General features: G+C 45.0%; 1 protein-coding gene across 1 annotated transcript; it reads left to right on the top strand.

The window, feature by feature from the left end:
- The first annotated feature begins 499 nt into the window (after positions 1 to 499).
- Positions 500 to 14,752, top strand: Necap1 (NECAP endocytosis associated 1). Its single transcript, XM_075982850.1, has 8 exons — positions 500 to 624; positions 8,660 to 8,760; positions 8,899 to 9,003; positions 9,834 to 9,915; positions 10,571 to 10,679; positions 11,130 to 11,310; positions 13,041 to 13,143; positions 13,596 to 14,752. The coding sequence occupies exons 1-8, from the start codon at positions 530 to 532 to the stop codon at positions 13,642 to 13,644; spliced, it is 825 nt and encodes a 274-aa protein (XP_075838965.1). The 5' UTR covers positions 500 to 529; the 3' UTR covers positions 13,645 to 14,752.
- Positions 14,753 to 15,373: the final 621 nt, after the last annotated feature.

Below are 15,373 nucleotides of genomic sequence, written 5' to 3'. Positions count from 1 at the left end.
ATCAGAGTCTTCTTATGCTGGGAAATGCTAGGTAGCTTTTAGCTTTTTTAGCACTGTAATTGGGGCCCATTCTAAATATGGTAGAGTCACTAACAAAATCTACAAAATTGAAAAAAAAAGTTACATTTATTAGATCATGCTTGGGACAATTGCTTATAGTATGAGAACAGACTGGGAAAGCAGAGATTCATTTTGTGCAACCTCTGGTCTACCTTCAGTGACTTTTTTTCTTTTTGTTTTGGCTAAAGGAGAATTGAATTTATATTTTTAATTTTCCGCTAGAGATCGACCCTAAGGCCTTGACAGGCAGGTACTCTACCACTGAGCACGCATTTGTCATGACTCAAGATAGCTAGCCACGCCGCAGAACGCAGAACGTTTCTACGTTTTAGCTGCACTCGGTCAACTAGCGCCGCCCAGAGGTTAAGCGCAAAGCCGAACTCGAGCGGAAGTGACGCAGCGGAAGCCCGTCGGGCAGCTCAGTCCGCCCCCGCCTGTGCCCCGCCCCCGCGGCGCTAGCGGAGCCAAGATGGCGACCGAGCTGGAATACGAGTCTGTGCTGTGTGTGAAGCCTGACGTCAGCGTCTACCGGATTCCGCCGCGGGCCTCGAACCGCGGCTACAGGTACTGAGCCGGGTCTGCGCCCGCCGTGGGGGACGGGTGTGTCCTTGGGCAGCACGCTCGGGCCCGCGCCGTTGCCTCCGAGCGGTCTCCTGCTTAGCCTGCCAGCTAGGCTGCCAGCGTCTCTCCCCACTAGTCTGTTTTGCTGGAACTGTTATTTTGTTTTACGTTCTTGCTGCCTTCATGCATCACTCCACCTGCCCTCCCCACCCCCCTTGGGACATCGTCTGCTCGTCGTCAACCGCATCCATTCATGCCTGCTCCATCTGTTACACTTCCTGCGACCTTTGGCTTGTAATCCTCCACGCGCGTATGCACACGCACACAGCACGCGCTCGCTCCTGCTCTCCTCCACCCCCCTTCTGATACTCCCAGCTCACGCAGTGATGATGTCCGCTGTTTGTATGATATAAGGATCTAATTTAATTTACACTGTTGCCATTCTCGCCAAGTGTCATCCTCATTCACCGTTCGGATTTTCCTTGCGGTTTTGTGTGCGTGTGCGCGTGGGCTCGTGTGCGCGTTTGTGTGTGGGGTAAACGTTAAGATCCTGTTTTCCAATGATTAGCCATTGCGTTTCTTTTCATTTTGTGTGTGTGCGTGTGTCCACATTATAGCTTTTGATTATGTAGGGATTCCTGCCATCCTTCCTCCTGGTCATCTCTCCTATAGCTTTTTCAGAGTCAGGGAGGCATTTTTGCCTCATAGGGCCCGACATCCCTGTAATCCCGTGACTGAGGGTTTGAGGATGTAGGATGCTAATGGGGTTCAAAGAGAATTCATTGGAATTTTGTTGAAAGCTGTTGAGTCTGCGCCCTGGACGGTAAATAGCTTTATAATTTATGAGCCAATCTCTTCACTTCTCCAGGCCTTAGTTCTCTCATTTGTAAAGTAGGAAAAGTAATGTATCCTGTGCATGTATGTACTTCACAGGGTTTTGTTTCTTTTTCTTTGCCTTTTTCTTTTCTCTTTCTCTCTGTTTTTGAGACAGGATTTCTCTGAGTAGCCCTGGCTGCCCTGCAGCTCACTTTGTAGACCAGACTGGCCTCAAACTCATCTGTCTGCCTCTGCCTCCCAAGTGCTGGGATTAAAGCCACCGCCACTGCCCAGCAACAGGGTTTTGTTTTCTTCATGATGTATTTATTTTATATATATGTATGGGTGTTTTGCCTGTATGTATGTATATATCTATATACCTGGTACTCATGGAGGTCAAAAGATTGCATCAGATTTCCTGGAACTGGAGTCATGGATGTTTATGAGCCACTACATGGGTGCTGGCAACTGAACCTTGATTGCCAGAGCAAGAGCAACAAGTGTTCTTATCCACGGAGCCATTCCCCAGCTCCCTCTCAGGGTCTCTCTCTCTCTCTTTCTCTCTCTTTCCTGACTGAGGTACCATCATGGCTTTTCTCTTGGTGCTGTCATTACCTTTACTGGAAAGTTTTCTTCTCCACAGCTCCATTTGCTTCTTCCCCAGAGGTTCATTCATCAATAATCAGTACTTGTGTTTGCAGACCTATGGGCCCATGGGTTGTATCCTTTGGCAGAGGTAGTTTTCAAGGCGCCGTCACTGAGACTTGACATGCTTCTTGATGGTAGTCACAGGTACTGTATCATGACCCCATCAAACACATCGCCATCTGTGAGACGCTCTATCTGACCCATTTTGGTTTAGGGCAGCTCTGTGTGACCGTCCACAGCATTTTAGGCTTGCTTCCATCGCTGCTCTAATGGCTGGTTTAGTTTTCTGTTCTCCAACTTGAAGTCTGTTAATCTTTGTATCTGTGTGAACTAGCAGGACTAGCATAGTGTCTGGCACATAGTAGGTACTCAGGAAATGCTTACTGAAAGAAGAAATTGGGAGTCATCTCTCAGCAGATAAGGCTCTTATACCAGCCGAAAGACCCGAGTTTGATTCCCCCCAATCCAGGTAAAGGGAGAAGAAGAGAAGTAACATCGCAGACTGTCTTCTGACTGCCACAAATGTGCTGTGGCATGCCTGTGCCCACACACATGCAACACCATACACACATGGATTAAAAAAGAAGAAATTGGGAGTATGTAACCAACACAGTCACATATGCTAACAATGGCTGTACTGCTAAGTAAACTATCTCATGACTTCCTTTAGGGGTTAAGACTTCCAGAATGGTATCATATTCACTGACGTCCTCAATTTTCCTTTTACGTCAAGCCTTTTACACTCTCCTGCCTCTATCCCCTACCCCCGTACCCTACCCCCAGCCCCTGCTCCCCCACAGTCTCCTTTACTTCCTAGTTTATTCACAGCCTTTATCCTCTCAAAGGACACTACCTTGTCCCATCAAAGCAGTTTCTTCATTTTTCTTTTTCCCCTTTATCTTTCTGTTTCCTATGCATATTTTGACATTTCTTATTATCTAAACATTCTGTCATTTCTTTTTCTTTGTTTTGTTTTATTTTTAGAGACAGGGTTTCTCTGTGGCTTTGGAGCCTGTCCTGGAACTAGCTCTTGTGGACCAGGCTGGCCTCCAAGTCACAGAGATCCCTCTGCCTCCCTAGTGCTGGGATTGAAGGCGTGCGCCACTGCCGCCTGGCCTTATTACTTTTATAGAACAGTGACTGAAAACAGAAAAATGAAATTCAAAGCTGGGAGTGGTGATACACATGTGTAATCCCAGCCCTTGAGGGGTGGAGGCACATGGGTCAGGAGTTTAAGGCTGTCCTTGGCTACAGGAGACTCACTCTGTTTTAATATCCGAAACAAAAACAAAACAGGTCTAGAAAAAAGACTCAGCGCTTAAGAGCTTTCTGTTCTCTGTAGAGGACCTAGGTTCAGTTCCCAGCACATACAGTGGGAGGCTCAAAACTGCTTGTAACTCTGGTTCAGGGGATCTGAAACCTTCTGGCCTTCCGTCACCTGTACATAAAGAAAAAAAACCCCAAACTTTTTACACCCCTCCCCCGAAAAAACCCACCACAAATCAAAGTAAGTTTAACTTTATTTTGTGGGAAAGTCACATCTTGAACTTTGAAGATGAACATACTGATACTTAGCATTCAGGATATGCTCACCTGGTTGTCATAAGAATGTGTGTAACATATGCGTGTAATGTATGTAATGGCATGGAGAAGATGTGTGATGGTTATTACCTTTCGTCATTCCCTCTCCTTTATAAATGCATTTTGATTGCTAAGGTAAATGAAAAACTGTGAGATTAGTTGTACTTATGTTTTACACAGGTTCTCCCAGTGAAATCCTCTGGCTCCAAACTCCCAGAGATTTGCCTGCCTCTGCTTCCCAGTTGGTGGGACTTAAGGCTTTTGTCCACACCTGGCCTATGAGGTTTGCGTATAGTATTGTTAGGAGACCAGCAGAACCAAGAATTCTTTAGGGGTTTTAGAGAGGGAGAGGAATTAAGGATCAAAGATGAAGGAAATTGCTGGCGTGTATCTGTTTATTTATTGAGAATTTGTTAACTATTTAAAGGTACTATATATACAAGATAAAATTACAAGGTACCTGTCCAAAGAAATACATCTAATATGCTTATTCCTAATATTTCCCATTTATTTTATTTCTGACTGTCAGTGGTATGACTTCAAGAAATAATGATTTATTGAAAAAATTAATAGGAGCAAGCAAGATAGCTCAGTGGGTAAAGGTGCTCGTTGGCAAGCCTGATGACCCGAGTCTGATTCCTGGGACCCACGTGACAGGAGGCGAGAAGACTTGTGCAAATTGTCATCTAGCTTCCACTGCATTTCATGGCGTGCGTACAACTCCACCCCAAACAAACAGACAAACAAGAAAGCAAGGAAATGTAATTTTTAAAAAAGTGAACCCATGAGGACTTGTGGGATGTTCTAATCTGGATCCGACTCGGGTGCTTAAGATTATCTTTGAAGGTAGAGCATCAAGGGATGACAGGGCTGACCTTACAGTCCTGCTCAGAAGCTCTGCTGGGCTGGGGTCGTACGGTGGAGCGCTTACCTAACAAACTGAATCCTGGGTTTGATCCTTAACGCTGCAGTGATAATCCTCTAGTTTTTGTTAAGTTTTCCTTTTAACTTACTGTCTTACTAAACTTTCTCTTGTTCAGATATATGGTGTTCTGTCTTTTGTTCTTGTTTTATTTTGAGACAACGCTTTAGTTTTGTAGCTCAGGCAAGCCTCACACTCCTTGAGGTCACACTATTCCTGCTTTTAATTCCTCAAGGACTTTAGGCAGCGCACCATCCTTTTCAGTCTTCGCATTCATAAGAGATAAATTATTAACATATTTCCCCTTTTCCACACCCTTAACAAAACATACCTGAATTCAGTGTTTTGTAGTCTTGGTTATAAGTAATATGTTATATTTTACATATAAACACATATAAACGATAACAAGTGTCGCTTGGGCTTTCAGATGGTTGATAAACAGTGATTTACATTGCAGATGTCTTTCCTGAACTGTGCTCTCATATACCCAGCTGTCTGCTCCTAGACATCTCAGTGAAGCATATTGAAAATGCTAACTCCATTGGCCCAGAAGGGTCCACAAATAGCCTTCCTTATTTTAGTCATGTGGCCTGTTTGCTCAGGCAGGACAGTTTGGAGTTCTCCTCTACTTCTCTTTGTCCTGGTCCCCACACCTAACATTAGCTTCAGAAACTGCCCTTGCCTTTACTTTACAGCTGGTGGCTTCGGCTCCCATCTCTCCCAGGCCCTCTCTGACTCATTGCAGCGTTCTTAACTAATTGCCTGCTTCAGCTGTCACAGCCCCACATCTCTTTCCCACACAGCAGACAAAGTAATCCCTGTAGGATCCCAAGAGGACTGGGTCACATATCTGTCTAGGACCTGGAGCTAATTTTCACTCAGTGTAAGAGCTACAGTGCTTCTGATGGCTTGCAAGGTCCTGTATGGTTTGGCTTCTTTTTCTTCTCCCAGCAAGCATGCTTTCACCTTTCAGCACCTTTGCCTGAGCCCTGTGCGTACAGTGTTTCCCCTCAGGCACCCAGAGGGAACCTTCACCTATCCTACCTTTTTTAAGTGTCTCCTGAGCCACAGGCTTTGGACCAGGATTACAGTGTCAGGCCTGAACTCCTTGCTATGGAGCAGGCCTCAGATCCAATCTAAAAGCAGGTGGTTGTCTCCATGACCTATGTGCCACCTTTTTGCCCAGCATTTAACCTTCTTGGTGAGGCTACCAGGACTCCTCCTTTTTGATGGTGTTGGGAGTTGAACCCAGGACTTGGTGCATAATAAACAAGACTTGACCTCTGAACTTTGTTCTCAGCTTCCTGTTCACTCTCTTGAATCCTGTAACCTGTCTCCATTGTCCTCCTAGGCTTTCTTATCTGCCTCTACGTTTCTTTCTCACCTTAACCTAAGATACTTATAGTATTATTTATTATGTTTCCTTTTTGTTGTTGGCCTTCTGTTCAAATGCAACTTTCTGAGGGGAAGAAGGTTTGTTTGCTGTTATATTCTGCTGTTATATAGCCCCCCCCCCCCCCCCCCCACTTAGTAAGTACCCTGTAAACACTGGTTGAAATCAATGAAAGATTATATGGTTAGTGATTTCGGAAGCTTCTGTTACTCAGACTATTTCATCTAGCAGATGGACCTTATTGTTCCCTGAGTAATGAAGCACCATTGGATAGAAAGTCATCTCTAGGTAGGAGAATAGCATCATAAGAGAAACTGTATTTTTAGAATTTTTTTTTTTGAGATGGGCTTACTGTGTAGAATAGGGTGGCCCTGAATCACAGAGGTCTGCCTGCCTCTGCTTCTGAGTGCTGGGTTTAAAAGCATACACCTTGAAACCCAGCTTAATTTTTATTTGTTAATTTATTTATTCTGGTGTTGGGGATCAAATTAAGGGTTTCATAGTGACCAAAGCAAGACTGGAAACCAGCTGGGCAGATTTCAGACTCTGCATTTCCATGTCTGATGGAAGATGCTCAAAACGCTCTTCATATCTCCAACTCAGTTCAGCATTGTTGACTGCAACACACTTTGTTCTCTTGGGCTGGCTCCAGTCCCTGTTAGCAGCTTTCTTCGGCAGGTGTCCCACGACTCTCCATCTCTCATCTTGGGTTCTCTAGGACAATCACAGCCTCATGTAATGGCCTCTGTACTAGGCCTCCATTCAGTGACTGAGCGGCTCTCCTTAGGCATGGAGGCCAATTCCATGGCCCTGTTCTTCTATCCTTAACTCCAGAACCATGTGGCTGAAGTCACCAAGTTCTGCTTTCTTTTCTGTCCTTCACTAAGCATGGCTGTCTTGAAACTCGCTCAGATTCAGGGATCTGCCAACCTTTGCCTTTCTAGTGCTGGGATTAAACGTGTTCCCTGTAGAAGGAACAGCGGGCTGCGTTTCTGTGCCTGGCTAGCTTATGCCCTGAAATAACAACACACAAATGTATTCATTTAAATACTGCTTGGCTCATTAGTGCCAGCCTCTTATTGGCTAACTCTCACATCTTGCTTTAACCCATATTTAGTAATCTGTGTAGCACCACAAGGTGGTGGCTTACTGGGAAAGATCTTAACTTGCGTCCATCTCAGAGAGGAGAGCTATGGCATCTGCCTCACTTCCCTTCTTCCCAGCATTCTGTTCTGTCTTCCCCACCTACCTATATTCTGACCTATCAGGCCAAGCAGTTTTCTTTATTAATTAACTAATGAAAGCAATAGGTGGATAGAAGACCCACCTACATCAGTTCCCCACCACTCCTGGCTCTAAGCTTTTCTTCAGTTCCTTTTCACAAGCTGGGAATTTAGCTGGGTGGGATCTTGCCCTGAGATCACCATGCCTATATTCCATTTCTTAATCCATTTATCTCCTTGAACACAAGACTTAGCTCCATTCTACTTCCTGGGGCTTATTTTCCGCCTCAAAATTTACGTTTTGTTATTTACCCTGGTCAGCTTGCTTCTTTTTATTATAAATCTTTATAAGCATGAAAACTAGTAACCGCACAACAGAGTCTATACGAGGCTGTTTTGAGATTTCTTCTGTCAGCGGAATTAATCCAAAATTCTTCACTTTAGCCTCAGGCAGATTCTTTGGACAAGGGCAAAAGGCAGCAACTTTCTTCACCAAAATATCACAAGAACAATTTCTAGACAACATACTAAAATTCCCCTCCTCTGAAGGCTCCTCTTGAGTGAGCCTCCGACAGTTCGAATCACTCTTGGGACCTCTGTCTTCCATGCCTATACTAATACGGCTCATTAAGCAGTATTAAGGCACTCCACTGCTTTCCAAACCCAAAGTACCAAAGTCAGGCCAATCACAGCAGTGCCCCAGACTCTGTGGTACCAACTCCTGCCTTAGTTAGGGTTTATATTGCTGTGAAGAGACACCGTGACCATGGCAACTCTTATAAAGAAAACATTTAATTGAGGTGATTTGCTTACAGTTTCAGAGGTTTAGTTCATTATCATTGTGGTGGGGAGCATGACAGCATGCAGGTAGACCTGGTTACTGGAGAGGGAGCTGAGAGTCCTACATCTTACAGGTAGCAGGAAGTTGACTGAGACACGGGGTGGTATCCTGGATATAGGACACCTCAATGCCTGCCCCTACAGAGACACACTTCCTCCAACAAGGCCATACCTAGTTCAACAAAGCCATATCTCTTAATAGTGTCTCCCTGTGAGATTATGGGGGCCAGTTACATTCAAACTACCACAGGGTTTCTCTGGCTAATCCTGGAAATTGATTTATAGACCAGTCTGGTCTTGAACTCACAGAGATTCACCTGTGCTGGGATTAAAGGCCTGTAACACCAGGCCTGCCTTAGACAGTAGAACATGAGGCCTCAGGTTAAGGGAGCGTGAGTCATTTCTCATGATTATTTAATTGAATAGGCCCTCTAGCACAGGAAAACAGTGAAACCTCAGCACCCAAAAGGCAGAGGCGGGTGGGTTTCTGAATTCAAGGCCAGCCTGGTCTACAGAGTGAGTTCCAGAACAGCCAGAGCTACACCAGGAAACTAAAACAAACAAACAAACAAAACAACAACAACAAAACAAAGAATTGCCTTTTTCCTTTCATAGGGCTTCTGACTGGAAGTTAGACCAGCCTGATTGGACTGGTCGCCTCCGAATCACTTCCAAAGGGAAGATCGCCTACATCAAACTGGAAGATAAAGTTTCAGGTAAGCGCTGAGCGCCCTCAAACATGGGAGTGCTGGGCTGCTGTGCTTTTGTCAGTGCCCGCAAATCGGGACTGGCATGGAGTTAATCGGAGTTAGCATTTCTGCTGCTGCTCAAGGAGCTCTCTTTCTTGCTGTTAGGGGAGCTCTTTGCTCAGGCGCCAGTAGAACAGTACCCTGGTATTGCTGTGGAGACAGTGACAGACTCCAGCCGCTACTTTGTGATCAGGATCCAGGATGGTACCGGTAAGGGCGCTGGGGTTTTCAGTGGGGTCAGGTCAGGAAATCGTGAGTGCACGCTAATGAAATTGTGTCCCTTTACAGCTCTCGTCCTTTGGTACCTTTTCTTCCCTCATCAAAGTTACTATGGTTATCAGAGGAAAGACTAACATTTTATAGATGTGAGCATCAGTTCAATTGAGTTTAAGTTAAATTAATCACAACGCATATTTAGCAATAGAGAACATGTTATAATTGCTGTGGTGGCTTTTGATGGGGTTGTCTTGGATTTGAAGGGTAGTAGTTCTCAGCCCGCCCTCCCTCCCTCCCTCCCTCCCTCCCTTCCTGTCTATTTAGAGTCATTATGTAGGGCAGTAGTTCCCAGCCATTCATATTTATTTATTTATTTACTCACCCACTCACTTACGTATTTATTTTGGCAGAGTCACTGTGTTGTATTCCTGGCTGGCCTTGACCTTGCAGTGTGTGCCAGACTGGCCTTGAACTGAGAGATTGGCCCACCTTTGCTGGGCTTAAATATGGGTACCACCCACCACGCCCTGTCCCTTCATACTTTTTAATAGGTTGGCAATCAAAGCAATGAATACTTTTTGGCTTTGTTGGTCAAGCTGTAACTGCTGCTCCCGGTTTGGTGGTTGCAGGGTGAAGTAGCCGCAGACACATCTTTCGGAGTCGATGTGGCTGTATTTCAGTGTGACTTCTTGTTCAGGCTTATGCTGTAAAAGTCTTACCTTTCGGCTGTGTGTTATCGCTGAGCAGATTTCAGCAGTTTGTGTGACGTGATAGGCAGAAGTTGCCATAAGGAAGACGGTTTCTGAAATTCCTCCTTTTCACAGGCCGAAGTGCGTTTATTGGCATTGGCTTCACAGATCGGGGGGATGCCTTCGACTTCAATGTTTCGCTGCAAGATCACTTCAAGTGAGTGAAGCTTGTCCTTAGACTTCAGGGTAAATAATTATGGGGTGCGGAGGGTGGGGTGGCTGGGTGCTGCTGCTGACTTTACCTTTTCCCCGTGCTTGTTCCCGTCTTTCCGTGAGCATGTAATATATCTTGGATCCTTGTGCGGTGGTTTGTGTTGATGCTCATTCATAATCGTGGGGAGTTTGCCCTTGCTTTTAGAACGGTGGTGGTGGGGCACACAGCAGCAGCGGGCTGTGCATGGATAGGTGTGCCCGTGTGCCCGTTCTGTCAGTTCACAGCCCGTGCGCTCTGGGCCTGCATTTCTTCAGCCCAGCTGGGTTTGGCCTAGCTGTAGTGAGCAGCACTGAGCGCCACATCACTTCCCATCTCTAGGACAGGGTAGCTCTCTGTATTCTAGAGATGGAACCTGCAAGAACATGGCAGCACACATGTCCTGTGGGGCAGTGCCCTGCCGCGGGGCTGCACCTACCGTGCATTCCCTGTTGCTCCTCAGGCTGAACCCAGCTGGCCTCTCTGGGATATTTTTCCCTTTTCTCTCATGTCTTATGGGTCCCCACTTTGGAATTCCAGTTCATCTGAGTGAGAGAGAGTCAGATTTGTGTCAGATTCTGCTTCAGGGAATTCCAAACTGAGATGAATTATTTCCCCAAAGGTGGGTAAAGCAGGAAACTGAGATTTCCAAAGAATCTCAGGAGATGGATAATCGTCCCAAGTTGGATTTAGGCTTCAAGGAAGGACAAACCATCAAGTTGAGTATTGGGGTAAGTGTGATTTCTTTATTTTTATTTTATGCATATGAGTGTTTTCCTGCATTATATGTTCATGCATCATAGCCCAGAAGAGGGTGTTGAATCCTCTGAACTGCAGTTACAGATGTCTGTTAGCTGCTCTGGATGCTGTGGTGGTGCTGGGATTCAAACCTGTGTCTTCTGGAATAGCAGCCAGTGCTCTTTACTGCTGAGCCATCTCTCCAACCCTTGTTTTCTTTTGGGAGACAAAGTATCACTGTATAGCCCTGGTTGGCCTGAAACTTGCTGTGTAGCTCAGGCTAGCCTTGAATTCACATATTTGCCTGCTTCTGCTACCAGAGTGCCGGGACTGAGGTTGTCTGCTGACTCAGTGTCAGCTTTGTTTTCAAAATCATTTTCCTATTATTCTTTAGGTCAGTGATCTCTCTTTCCTCTCTCTCTTTCTCTCTCCCTCTCTTTCAGAACATTACAACCAAGAAAGGAGGTGCTTCTAAGCCCCGGGCCACAGGGACTGGAGGCCTGAGCTTACTCCCACCTCCACCTGGAGGCAAAATCACTATTCCCCCACCATCCTCAGTTGCCATCAGCAACCACGTCACCCCACCACCTATTCCAAAATCTAACCATGGAGGTAGTGATGCAGGTAAATCTGATATAACTTCGAAAGTAACTTACTGAGTAAGGCAGTAATCCAATTATCCTTTTTTGTTTGTTTGTTTTTCTTTTTTCTTTATTGTTTTTGGTTTCTCAAGACAGGATCTCTGTGTAAGTCCTGATATCCTAGAGCTCACTCTGTAGATCAAGCTATCCTCACACTCAGAGATCTGCCTGCCCCTTCCTCCCAAGTGCTGGGAGTCATCAACTTAGTCATCAAAGCTTAAAAACTTGTGACTATAAAGCTGAAGATTAATTTTTTAATGAAACTTTATTTTGAGAATTAGAGAGTCATACACAGTTATAAGAACTAATGAAAGGAAGTAGGTGTGCTGGTACACACCTCAAATCCCAGCCCTTTGGAGGTAGAAGCAGTTCTATGATTCGGAATGACATAACTTCCATGTCAGCCTGAACTATTGGGACTTCGTCTCAAATTAAAAAAAGAGAGAGAGAGAGAAAAAGAAAGAAAAGAATCTTGTATGCTCTTTGTTCAGTATCCCTCACCATATCATCTTATAAAACTTTCTTTGATTGTCACAATCAGGGAATTGACATTATCTAATCTTATCAAGTTTCTCATTCTGTGTGCGTGTGTGCATAGGCCGGTGCCTGTGGTCTTGTGCAGCTTTGCCCTGTGTAGGTTCATGGATCTGTTGTGATGGTCAGGCTGCAGAACAAGTCTGTATCACTTTGTCTTTTACTTTAAAAGATTTTAAATTTATTTATTTATTTTAAAATATTTATTTATTATGTATACAATATTCTGTCTTTGTGTATGTCTGCAGGCCAGAAGAGGGCACCAGACCTCATTACAGATGGTTGTGAGCCACCATGTGGTTGCCGGGAATCGAACTCAGGACCTTTAGAAGAGTAGGCAATGCTCTTAACCACTGAGCCATCTTTCCAGCCCCAAGATTTTAAATTTATTAATATTAGTTTTTTTTTTCTATTTTTTGAGGCGAGGTTTCTTGTGTAGCCTTGGTATCCTGAAATTCACTCTGTAGACCAGGCTGGCCTCTAACTCAGAAATTCTCCTGCTGCCTTCTGAGTGCTGGGATTAAAGGTGTGTGTCACCACCATTCAGCTAAGATTTATTATTTTTAAAGTGAGTGCAGGTGCCTCAGAGGCATTGGGCCCCTGGAGCTGGAGTTAGAGATGGTTGTGAGCCATCTCTGGGGCTGGGAATAGAACTTGGGTCCTCTGGAAGAGCAACACTTAAGTGAGAGAGTACTCTTAACCAGTGAGCCATTTCTCTAGCCTCACCGTTAGGATCTTTGGTGTCACCCTTTTATAACCATACCCCTGTGAGCCTTCCTTCTCCCATCCCTGACTCTTGGCAATCTCTCATCTGCTTTGTGTTTATATAAAGTTTGTGTTTTAGGAGTGTGAGGTAAGTGGAGTCATACAGTATGTAAACTTTTGGGGATTGGCTATTTTCACTTAGTGTGTGTAAGTCTCTAGAGATGTACCCCCAAGTTGTCCTATATGTCGAGTTTTTTCCTTTTTATTGCTGAGAATGTTTTTACTGCAGTGTTTTTAGCCATCACCTAAGAGCATCTGAATGGTCTCCAGTGTGAGCGATTATAAAAAAAAGTTGCTGTGACCTTTGAGTATAGGTTTCACTGTGAACATATGATTAAACCACCCCCTGTTCAGATATCCTTCGGGTGTAGGTTTCCCTGTGAACATATGATTAAAACCACCTCTTCTGTTCAGATATCCTTTTAGATTTGGATTCCCCTGCTCCTGTCACGACTTCAGCACCAGCGCCAGTTTCTACAAGCAGTGACTTGTGGGGAGACTTCAGCACTGCATCCAGGTAACGGGCACAGTGCACCCAACAGCCTCTCCCTTAGGGTGTAGGCCAGTGGTTCTCAACCTTTTAAATGCTGCGTCCCTTTAATACAGTTTCTCAGGTTGTGGTGACCCCCAACTATAAAATTATTTTCATTGCTACTTCATGACTGTAATTTTGCTACTGCTAGGAAGCATATGTAAACATCCGCTCTGTGACCCCTGTGAAGGTGTTGTTCAGCCCCCATAGGGGTCGTGACGTACAGGTTGAGAATGATGCTGTAGAGGAATATGTAGTCAGGGAAGCAAATGCCATCATGTGGGATTCAGTACGAGTTCCCGGGAGGAACTTGGGAAGTGGAGTTCATGTGAAGAGCTCTTTCAGACTTTCTCACGCAGTGTCTTGGCCACTCGGAAGTGACTGGACTCTCATACTGATGTGCTCTCTTGGCTTCTGTCTTTTCCCCTGTCCTGCAGCTCTGTTCCGAACCAGGCGCCACAGCCGTCCAACTGGGTCCAGTTCTGAGTATCATTGGCAAGATGTTAAGGACACACTTGAAGAATAAATGACCTGGAGGGCACCATTCTATGAGGGAGTTGAGGGACCGCTTCATTTCCCAGAACCAAAATCAGTCGACAATCTTTTCCATAGCTTCTCTGTTGCTTTCAGGCTGGATTATTTTGTTACCTCTGTGTTACTTGCTGTATAAGCCAGGAGACCAACTGCTGTTTCCTGCTCACAACTGAGGCAGGGGAGTAGTGGAAATTATCACACTGACCGACTGTGCAGAGTTCAGAAAGCCACCTGTGAGAATAAGAGTGACCTCTGACATATGTAAATTCTTGAACTTATTTCAGAATCATCTCATGGTTCCTGTGTATCTGTTTGTGATGCCCTAGTTAGCAGTTTCAGGAGAGACAATGCCTTGAATGGTCTTTCTCATAACCCGAGACTATAAATGGGCAGACTGGCCTCCACACTTAACCATGTTAGGATTTTCATGGGAGTAGGTTTGTGGAAAGCCGTGTCCGGCTCTCTTCTGTAAGGCCTCCTTCAGGCTTACCCTATTCAGTGAGCATCCGGTGAGCCGCAGCACCACCACCGCCTTGTGTGTTTACGTCTTTTCCTCTGATGAAAGGCTCGGGTTGGTGGCGCCCCACGGTTTTCTGCATGTTGAATAGTGCAGCATCTTTGACGGTGGCTGTTTCTGAGATGAAGGAGATGGAGGCTGTGCTTTCCAAGTTGTAGTCTGCAGAGGCGTTTCTGCTGCATTTGAAGCATAGCATTAACTTTATTCACCCCGTGTTTGACCTAAGGTAAGCATTTTAACGTGATGTGTAGAGCAGAGAGGGGAAGCACTTAGCTCTCATGCAGTACCACATGCCTTGCTGCCTGGTCTGGAGCCTTGTCATTAGCATTTCCTTTAGTCCACTTAGCTGGCCCATGAAAGCTGCTATTAGATTATTGTCAGTGTGAAGAGGCTGCACCACAGCTCTGTCTGTGACAGCCTCTGCCCCAGACTTTGACCCCCAGCTAGGATATCTTAAGCAAGTTCCCGTCCTATCTCTTCCCCGTCCTCTGCCCACCATTCCTTTTATAATACTGTGAAGAGGGTCCTGTTCAGGTCAGTGGGTACTGTCCGTCTGTGTGCTGGACAGTTTGAGGATGAGGGTGGGATGGGAGGATTTACCTTCTGGGAGCACTGTTTGGATATGTACATTCTGGCTGAAGAGGGTTCTTACATTTAACTTCAAACACATTATTTCCTCTGGATATTTTTCTTAGCTTTTTCAGACTTGGGGTCCATTTGTTTGCATTGCCATCCCCTTTCCAGGCAGCTCTCTTTTCGCAGAGCCATGGCAGGACAATTAAGGTTCCAATAAGAACACTAAGAGGAAAATATAGAAAATATAGTGACTATTGGGAAACCTATTTTCTCAATCTTCCTCCATTTTGTGTTATTTGTATTCTTAAGATGATAATATATTATGTATTTGAATTACTGAAAATTGAAAATGAAGTTGAAGATATATGTATATAAAGCGTATGCTGTATTGGTGCAATAATGGTAATTAAAGATATGAAAAAAAAGGTGTTTTTTTCATTTTTTGGTTTATGTCCTATCTCTCTCTACCAGTGGTAGGAATTAAACCCAGGGCTTTGTGCATGCTAGGCAAGTGATTTGCCGCTTAGATACATTTCCAGCCCTGTTTGTCTTTGTAATTTAACTGGCCCAGGACAAAAGGGCCAGTAA

Source organism: Microtus pennsylvanicus, chromosome 8, assembly GCF_037038515.1.
Source record: "Microtus pennsylvanicus isolate mMicPen1 chromosome 8, mMicPen1.hap1, whole genome shotgun sequence".
In the NCBI taxonomy this organism is placed as follows: domain Eukaryota; kingdom Metazoa; phylum Chordata; class Mammalia; order Rodentia; family Cricetidae; genus Microtus; species Microtus pennsylvanicus.
Note: the sequence above shows the minus strand (reverse complement) of the source record. Positions and strands in the feature narration are given on the sequence as shown.